Raw genomic sequence first — 10,068 nt, forward strand, 5'->3', positions numbered from 1 at the left:
TTCTAGATAGACTGGGAAAGGCAAAGTTTATCTCAATGAAGGACAGCAATGCCCGGATAACTCGATGGTATCTGGCGTTGCAACCCTTCATGTACCACATGCTACACTGTGCAGGTAAAGACCATCAAAATGCAGATTATTTTTCCCGGGAGGGGGGAGCAATGGGAAAGGTAGATTCAGCTGAGTGTTCCTTCGGCTCCACTCTGAGAGGTGGGAAATGTGACAGAGATCGAATGATTCTTGGTTGTAATCACCCTCCCGACTTGTGAGGGCGCTAAGCAGCAAGAACAGAGTTCCTTGGATGGGCTGGCCTGACAGTTCTTTCCCAGGGTTCAAGGGAAGTCGGACAGCAAGGAAAGGGGCGAGACTCTGTTGCAATAAAGCATTCATCCGGAAGGGAAATGATGTGGCAGCCGCAGATTGGAGAGGCGGTTGCACTCGTTTACCAAGGGGTCATGTGTGACAGCATAAAAGGGGACGGAGAATCGCAATCTGTTCCTGAGTTTTGGTTACTGTGTATTGAGACCGGAAGGGCCCGTATTATCGTATCGTGAGTGTTTTGTTTTGTTCCGGAGCTGTCGCCAGAGGCCAGCACCCACCCGGAACAACACTGCACTAAATTACACTGTAATATATATTCACCACGAGCACTACAGCACTCACTACAGGACTGGTGACCGTGTATGTTTTGTCTGTGTGTGTCTATTTGTGAACTTGTGTGTTATTATTTGGGACTGCCCTGTGCATTATTTATACAGAACAGTGCCAATCATTGTGCACTGCCTGTATTTCTTTAGTTTCTGTTGGTCAGTTTTGACTGTTGGAGTATAAATAAAGAACCATCATATCACCAGTACTGTGTTTGTTGTTGTTTGGAGCACTGCATCACCTCGCACTTGCGCACTATAACCCACTTTGCCACAACCATCCATAAACATGCTATCAATTTTGCTATTAACAATTGTAGACTATGATTAGGGACAATAAGACCATTATTTTACACTTTTGACATTGTTCTGTTTTGCTTAAACACGTTATAAACATGTTAGAATATACATTATAACATGATTTATAATGTAACTTATAACACACCATTTATACTCTGATACAATCTCTCACGAGAATTCAGAACCATTTATAAATATTTTATAAAGTATCTTACAATTAGGGCTTCTGTTTTTTTGGTTTTTATTAATTTAATCTTTTTGTGCTTATTTTGAGCTATTTTCAAGTTTTTTGTAAATCTTTTTTTTTGGGGGGGTGTCACTGGATGAAATGATTGTTTTCAGTTACATTTCAAAATGTGTGTGTTTTTTTCTATCACAATATGTATAGTAAATGGACAGTACACACACACACACTTAAGTTGTGCCTTCTTTCCTTCGCTGTCTTCCACAATGAAATCCTTCTGGTCATGGCACATTCTTCTGGGGTTTTTGCGTGGAGGCATTTTTTTTTTACATTTCACCACAATTTGCAATTCTGTTTAAATCCTTCATATCTTAACTAACACAGCTTTAAATCCCACGAACAAGCCTCCATCCTGATTGTAATGTCATTTTAAATGTTGCAGGCAGAGTCTCCAATAGACATGTAGGAATGTGCTGTTACTCAGTGGTTGGGGTGGGTTTAAAGTATTCAGAACAAATCAATGATAGATGAGTCAGGAAGGAGGGGAAACATTTCTTTTTGTAGTAGTAGTAGTAGTAGTTTTTTTATTTATGGAAAAGGGGTGGTCAACGTGAATTGAGTCACCATTTCCACTGTTTTTTCTGGTGGTTTCTGGTGTTTATTGGCTATACACCGATTTTGTATCGGGGGTGTTTTATCGGTTTTTATCAGTTAAAACCAAAAATCAGAAGCCCTAATGATATTTCACCAGGATCAACGATACAGAATGCAGCTCTATACCAGTTGCTACAGATTCTTCAACATGCACAATGGATTCTTCATGTTTTAAAGCAGCACATTGACCACATCTGGAATTGAATTTAAACCAGTGGAACCACCCTCAAGTTTATTGATTCATTTTTTTAAACCTTTATTTAACTAGGAAGTGACATTGAGATTCAAAATCTCTTTTTCAAGAGAGACCTGGCCAAGAAAGCAGCAATACAGAAACAATCACAGACATAGAACTACATAGATTAACATGAACATTTCAAAAATAATAATACCATTAAAAAGCAATTAAGCAATACATTTCATTATTCATTTGATTTCTGAGGGAAAATCATTTTTTACAGACTTTACTAAACCTCTCCTTTATAAATGATAGAGAACCCAACTTCACAAGATGACTTCTTTTACACAATAAAATTATATATATGAGAAATGGGCTTCACCCCATTCGAAGGGGAATTAAACACTGGAAATACAAAATAAAAATTAAAGGCTAGATCATGTTTTAAACCCATGGTTATTACCAATCTTAGATACATCTTTAAATAAATATCATAAACATTGTGGTATCATAATTGTATTAGATTCAGAAAATTGACATTAATTATGAAGAGTTGACTGCAGCCAGCGTCCTGTTAATCTGAGCTCCTCCACACAAGTGGTGTTGAGTAGTCAGCAAGAATGATGTATTTCCTGTGTTTCTATTGGCTGCAGTCAGAGTGACATGATATTATACCAGTGAGACCCCCCCCCCCCCATATACAACCCCCAGCACTTTCAGGAAACCACACAACCTGACCCTGTTCTTACTGGTTTACTTGTGAACCCTTTAACCCAGGAGGAAATGAGCTTCAGAGAAACTCTTCACCTGTCACTGCCACCCCTCACACCCCTATCAGTGTGCAGCGGCCAGCAGGGTCACAGGCTTATTATTATTATTATACAGCCCTATTTTTCATCCTGAACACATTGGGCTAGTCCAGTTTTATAACTGCCTTCACAGGGCAGATTCTGAGGGGGGCAGAGTTAGGGAAGCCAGACCAGAAATACGGAAACATTCTCTCAGTAAATCTGTGTTTAAAAGTGTAGATGGGTTTCATATCACTGGCGTCAAAGAATGTCACCTCCCCTCCGTCACAGTCCAGCTGAACTCTGATCTTCTGGGGTTTCTTCTCCAGAGTGAGTCGTGTCTCTGGTGAGGTCCCTGCCTTGTACTGATCCCCACCCCTCAGGGCTATAGTCCAGTATCCTGCTCCTGGGTTCGGAGTGATGCTCCCTTTCCTCTGGCTGGACTCTTTTGTCACACCCAGATCCCAGTCAGGTTTGTTCCCTACTTCCACGTCCCAGCAGTGTTTCCCTGATGTGAATCCCTCAGAGCCCAGCACACTGACACAGCGATCAAAGTGCTGTGGGTTGTGAGGAAGCTGCTGTCTCTCATTGCTGAGTCTCACACTTGTTAGATCCTCAGACAGTATCAGAGCAGGGTGTGCTGTGTTGGGATCCAGAGTCACTGGAGCTGAGAAAGGAAACGAGAGACAGGGTTATAAATTAGAACACCAACCTACAAGCATTTTAATAAACCAGATGGTAAGAGTTGTATATTTGTCTTTATAATATACCATTTCAAATATTATTATTCATTATCAAACATATGTTTTAAAAAAAGAAATTCCCTTGAAATATCAAACAAACAGTGTCTAAACCTGTTTAAGTCAGATCCATTCACAGCATGTATAAACCCAGCCCTGATTGGCTGAGAGGGTGTACATTATATAAATGCTGAACTGATGTCCGGCTGGATGATCTGAGTATAACTGGCTCCGGAACTCTGGTCAGTGAGAATTGTAGCTGTTCACAGAGTTCTATCACAGAGCTCTAGAACAGAACACTGGGACACTGCTCAGAACTAACATTCTTAGAGCTCTGGGAGCATTCCAAGACAACGTGCTGAACTCAGAGAAGTCTGTGTTCTACTGCAGGAGTTTCTTTACAAGGAGTTTTAATGCAGACCAACATGGGATCAGAAAGCCTTTTGCTCTCTTGGAATGCTCTTCCAGCTCACCTCAATACTATGAGCAGCTCACAATGCTTTAATATTGAACTGAGAGATGATCTCTGTGATGGATAGAAGTGTATTTGCTTCAGGTCTGTACATTTCATGGTGTATTATTATTGATTGTAGAGAGCTGTATCTTGCTGCTTACACACATTGTGGTTTGTGGTTATATGCACCCCCCGCCCCTTTGTGATGCTGCCCCACAGGACTCACTGTATTGAACAATCCCCAGCATCTTCTCCCACACTTTGTACTTCAGAGAGCCCAGGTGCTCGGCTACATCTATCAGCGCTCCTGAAACACACTGTGGATCCTGCAGTGTGCACTCGGCTCTGCAATCATATTCAGGAGTTAGTGCTGCTCTGTGTTTGCATTCAGTACAGTACAAGAGAGGAAGACAGGCCAGATCTTACATACCTGCTCTTTGTGTCTTTGTACTTCTGAAACAAACAAGGACATGAATTGAGACATTATTAAAACACAAATACCACTTTGATATAAAACAGCAGCAACACTGTCCAGCTTTACATTTTGAAATCAGTGTTTATCCATTAACATATTCTCTAGAGCACCAAACCAATGAGACCCCTCTGCTGGTTTGTGGGGCTGGAGGTGAGGCATTTGCTGCCTGTTTTACCCATTTGTGGGGTAAACTTAAGAACAAACAGCAATACAAACCATGCTTGAAAAGTGAAGTCAATGTTAAAAATGAAGTTCAAATGTGTACTGACATAAATTATTGTCCCATTCGTAGTGTAGTAGTGAGTGTGCATTCACAATAAGAACAATGTCACACACAGTTAAACAATCACTACCTGCAGGAAGAAGATGTCTTCAGCTTCCAGCTCCTGTTCTATCCCTTGGATTGTGTCTGAAAGGGATGAGATTTCTCTTGTAAGTTTTCTAATCTTCTCTTTTATGATTCTTCCCTTTTGCTCCTCTTCCCCCCTCAGTGCAGCTATCCTGGCCTTTTCTTCATCTCGTAGAAACTGGTGAAGTGTCTCAAACTCCTCCTTTATCTGCCTCTCTGTTTGCTGGGCTTGTTTCTATACAAGAAAAGGATCACTTTAGACTTAGTTTGGGTGTCCAGTGAAAAGGTATGTTGTGTATTGTTTCAATCACTAATCTAGTTCTCTTACCTTGATGTGCTCTGCTGTTTTATCACATTCTTCTTTAACTTTATTAAATGATTCGAGCTTGTCCTGCAAGGGCTTCAGCGCAGTCTTGAGTTCTCCCTGAAATGCAATGAAACCCAGAGCTTGCACATCACTGTTACCACATGCCTGGCTAATAGCAATATGAATGCAGTGTGTGAGAAATCCCTTCAGCACTGGGGGCTCTCATAGAAACAAACCCCCCACTCTGGAGATTTCTGACACATCAGTAAAGATTCTGACTGGCAGATTGCAAATGTGCTTCCGATATTGAGCAATAGAGAGGAGGCACAAGCGGCAATCACAGACCTCTCAGCCTGAGCTCTGAAACATTTCAAATCCTGGAAGCAGTCAGAAGAGCTCCACTGGAAATGGGAGTTTCTGTGACAAAAGCAGAGCCTCCCCAGGGGCAGAATCAAAAGGGAATGCCGTGTCAGATTGAATGCTTTCTAAACACAGAGGAAAATGGATGCCTGGAAAAGATTTGCATCATTTCTATATGAAGAGGTTGAAACAGTGTGACATCAAAGTGGTTAATTTTTATGTGCAGAGGTTGAAACAGTGTGGCACCAAAGTGGTTGCCTTCTAGTGTACACTGACTGGATAGAAACAAACTGAGACATTAAAACAATACTGCTCTGTACCAAACATGAAGACAAGAACTCAACTCAAAGGGTACTGTCTGTGCAGATGGAACTTACAAAGTCACACAAGCTTAATATGACAGCTTTATTAGGTCAGAGTCATTGGCAGGGTCACTACAACATTAAGGACATAGGATTTATACAACTGCAAATATGAAGTCTACCTGTAATGGGTCCTGAGATATGAGGCTTACACAGGAGTGGTTGAAACTTAGCTATAGAATAACGACATGTCCCTCTCCCTCTCCCTCTCTATTTGTTCTATTCAGGCTTGTTGGATCTTGTTTTGTAACAGTTTTGTTTGAAACACTAAGGCCAATCTAAGTATCTTTAGAAAGAAAAAAGATTATTAAGAGCAATCTTAAAGTCTTAACCAAACCAACTGACATAAAAAAGAAGACCTGAATCCATGGTTCTAAACAAACTATCCTTTAATGCATCTCAGCATATATATATATATATATATATATATATATATATATATATATCTATCTATCTATCTACATGTACCCATATCGACACACTCCAATCGAGCAAAACAATGTGTTATGAAAACCAAGCACAGGACAGACAGAGAGAGATATAAATCGATATATTGTTGGGCCCAAAGTCCTTGATATAAACCCAGCTCCAGGCAAGAAGCAAAAACAATAATCCAATAAACACAACAAAACAAAGTAACAAAGTAAACAAATCCAGCAATGAAACGAAGCAAAGCAACAAAGTAAACAAATCCAGCAATGAAACGAAGCAAAGAAACAAAGTAAACAAATCCAGCAATGAAACGAAGTAAAGCAACAAAGTAAACAAATCCAGCAATGAAACGAAGCAAAGTAACAAAATAAACAAATCCAGCAATGAAACAAAGCAAAGTAACAAAGTAAACAAATCCAGCAATGAAACAAAGCAAAGTAACAAAGTAAACAAATCCAACAATGAAAACTGGATGCGGATCCTCTTTTAGCTTTCAGATCATTTCCTGCCGATGGCATAATTTTGTATCCACATGTCGCTTTATCCAGCAATTACAGAGTACATAGGCTTCTTTGTTAGCATAATTAATACTAACACTTTAAAAAAGAAAAACCCTAAACTCTTACTGGTAAACATGCAAAAAATAACAACAAAGAAAACCAAACAAGAGGGGAAGCACCCACAAATAATCAAAATTCAGCTTGTGCCGGTAGCCAGGAAGTTACACATTGCAAATGCAATCAGGAGCTCAGGAGCACAGGAGCACAGGAGCACAGGAGCACAGGAGCACAGGAGCACAGGAGCACAGGAGCACAGGAGCACAGGCGCACAGGCGCACAGGCAGCGTGAGGTCACAAAGTAGAAAACAAAAACACACCCCACCTTGTTAGACAGACCTGTGCTTTTATACTACCCCTGTTAAAGGTGTATACCCACTTTTTTATAATTCTTAATTGAACAACTATATGACCACTTTGAGATAATTACATTTCGGATTAAGGTGTCTGGCCAGAGTAACTGCAATCAATTAAGTTGCAGATGGGGAGTTTCTTACCCCATTATATGTGGTCGGTGTCACAGTTTAAACTGCCTTATTATAATCCCCCCCCCCAACATGATTACTTGAGTACAGGAATAAAAAAGCAAACCCTACTATGAAAAGAGAATACTGTGTTTAAATGATTTTGTTTTTTTAAATCTGAGAAATACAAGTTGTTCACAAACCTTATAATCCTGTGCTGCCTCCTCCACTGGGCGGCACTTGTGATTTTCATGTTTCTTTGATATTTGACAAACAAGACAGATCGCCTCTTTATCATCCAAACAGAATACCTTCAGTTTCTCCTCATGCAGACTGCAGAGTATTGCAGGAGGTGCTGCAGGTTTGTGACGGTGTTCTTTTAAGTAGGACTCCACAATATTCCTGAGTGCAAAATTGGGTGGAAGCTGCCCCATTGAAGCCCTCGTCCTGCACACCGGACACTCCCGAGCTCTCTTCTCTTTCCAGCACTGATCCAGACATGCTTTACAGAAGCTGTGGTTACAATGAAGAGTTACAGGATCCTTGAAAATCTCACAGCACACAGCGCAGGAAAGCTCTGCTTCCAGACGAGAAGTGTTTGCTGTCATTTCTGTAGAGTCACACCCTGCCTTGCTCTCTGTAACGGCTCTTGTCAAACTCCACAACCTGAAACTTCTTTCACTTTCACAACGAGTTCCGTGAAAGCCTGTAGATTAGAACATACTGTAATGTTGTGTGGCACATTTATTTGAGTACGATCTTCCTTTTCTGCAATTTCAGAATGTTTGTTTTGATAATATAATCCTTTCTCCTTCAATTCAAAAGGGATTCCTAAATGTAACGTTTAAAGAATAAATCGAGTCCCTCTTCTGTGCTTCCTGATCATACCTGTATTTCAAGCTGCAGATTCCTCAGGTGGGCGAGGCTGGACTGTTTGAGTCAAGTATCTTTTAACTCCTGCAGCTTTGCTTATGATTTGATGAAGAAGACACATTAATGCCTGAAAGTACTTCTCTTTAGTTTTTTTTCTGCCTGAAATCAGTTTTAACCTAAATATTTTAAACAGCAGGAGACAGCGTGTTGTAAAACCATCACTGACTGCAGCCACCTCTCCACACATCAACAAAACAAACCTCTCTATTTCCTGTACTGAAATGAAACCGTCAATAGCAGAAGGCGGGTCTAGTTGGAACCATCGCGTATTATTGGCTGTAGAAAAACGCTAACCCCAGTATGTGAGCCTGATTGGCTGGCCTCCTTGTCGAGAATGTTATGAGACTGGATGCCCGTGTTCGCCATGTTGGCTCTTTCAGCGCTGTGTTTGATGCGATGCTGACACTGCGCGAGATCCGAAATGGCGCCAGTTTCGACTGTCTCTGCGTTCTCATGCGCGCGCTCAATTCCAAAGCCGCTGCTGCTGCGCGCGTGGGGTTTGAAAGCTGCTGAGGATTTTACATCATCAGAAAGCAGCGGACAGCGCAGCGAGTTAACATTTCCAATTAATTATATATATATATATATATATATATATATATATATATATATATATATATATATATATATATATATATATATATATATATAGCTATCGTGCTTCTTTGCGTACATGCTAACGTAGATACAATCATAGACAAAACAAGAACACTTTCATTGCCCTCACTGTCATTCGGGTCACTCTTTGCACTATTGTCTATAGAAGCGATATAGGTGTTGCATCCTTACTGCTGTTACTTCCAATGCAGAAGTGGGCACACTTGCCACTGTGCAATATGGCATTGCCACACATCTATCCAAGACCACTGGTTTACCAAATGCATGTGAATATGTATCTCACTCAGTAAAAGGAATATTTTTTTTTTTCTAGAACAGTGCCATGGAGAATGGGGACCAAACTGTGCTTCTTTGTCTTGTTATTGTCATATGAGTTCCTAAGAACAGCTGAGGGCACAATATTCTGCATTCCAATAAACACACCCTGGTAATGTCCTTCTGGGCAGCCTCACTGGAGCATTTGTCATGTGATTAGTCATTGCTGATGTCATGTATGATGTCATATCTGATGTGATGCATGGGCATAACAGGGGTGAGTTAAGGTTGCGTCCGTTAACGACTCATTACCTGACTCTTGTGATTTTGAAATGCAACATTAACGTTATTTTAACAAGGTTTTTGTTAATGAATTTCCATAGTGTTTTTTTTTTGTTTTTTTTTACCCGAATCCTCTACAGTATTAATTTCTCAGGTCCTACACACATGGAAGGAAATACATTGTAGCGCAACCCATGAAGTGGAGACACACAAAAAAGCAACCAGACCCCTGTGCACAGAGTTCAAAATGTGCCAATTATGTGTTAGTCCAGATTACTGTAGGATATTATGTTTGCTAAAAGAAAGGCTAACTTCAGAGGAAGGCTGTAATAATAACACATGGCTGTCACTGTTTCCTAAATATAGGGTTGGTGGTATCTCAGTGGTGCAGCAATGTTAAGACAGTGCACTTTGCTCTTTTTGTTGTGGATGTCAATGTTATTTAACAGTTCAGTCAGCATGCAAGAGCAGCACACCCACATGAAGCACGCTTCCACTCCCTGCAGGAAGCCTTCTTATTGAGGAACCCTTATTTAGATTTGATTGATTGATTGGTTGATTGATTGATTGATTGATTGATTAGCAGACGATCTGACCCAGGGAGACTTACAGTTGCATACAAAGAATACATATCAAGAATTACAGTACAATTAATAGCAAGATACAAAATACAATGACTTCAGTCCTAATAAGAGCAAATACAAAACACAGTACGATTTGATATCGGGG

At 40.4% G+C, this 10,068-nt stretch overlaps 1 protein-coding gene across 1 annotated transcript; it reads right to left on the reverse strand.

Annotated features, from left to right (window-relative positions):
- Positions 1-1,721: 1,721 nt before the first annotated feature.
- On the reverse strand, positions 1,722-8,387 carry LOC117969673 (zinc-binding protein A33-like). The gene is made up of 6 exons (XM_034917567.2): positions 7,455-8,387; positions 5,098-5,193; positions 4,774-5,004; positions 4,376-4,398; positions 4,172-4,290; positions 1,722-3,418 (listed from the first exon to the last, which is right to left on the reverse strand). Exons 1-6 carry the CDS (start codon positions 7,857-7,859, stop codon positions 2,877-2,879), a joined length of 1,416 nt encoding a protein of 471 aa, XP_034773458.2. The 5' UTR covers positions 7,860-8,387; the 3' UTR covers positions 1,722-2,876.
- Between the last annotated feature and the right edge of the window lie 1,681 nt (positions 8,388-10,068).

This window comes from Acipenser ruthenus, chromosome 35, assembly GCF_902713425.1.
Source record: "Acipenser ruthenus chromosome 35, fAciRut3.2 maternal haplotype, whole genome shotgun sequence".
Classification (NCBI taxonomy): Eukaryota; Metazoa; Chordata; class Actinopteri; order Acipenseriformes; family Acipenseridae; genus Acipenser; species Acipenser ruthenus.

What these genes read in the sequence shown, in the direction of transcription:
- LOC117969673 (XM_034917567.2), bottom strand. Translation starts at nt 7,859, where the DNA reads ATGACAGCAAACACTTCTCGTCTGGAAGCAGAGCTTTCCTGCGCTGTG. An exon ending in AAGACATCTTCTTCCTGCAG is followed by an intron (nt 4,399 to 4,773) that starts GTAGTGATTGTT and finishes TGTTTGTTTCAG; the next exon opens with AAGTACAAAGACACAAAGAG. An exon ending in GCTGGGGATTGTTCAATACA is followed by an intron (nt 3,419 to 4,171) that starts GTGAGTCCTGTG and finishes TTCCTTTCTCAG; the next exon opens with CTCCAGTGACTCTGGATCCC.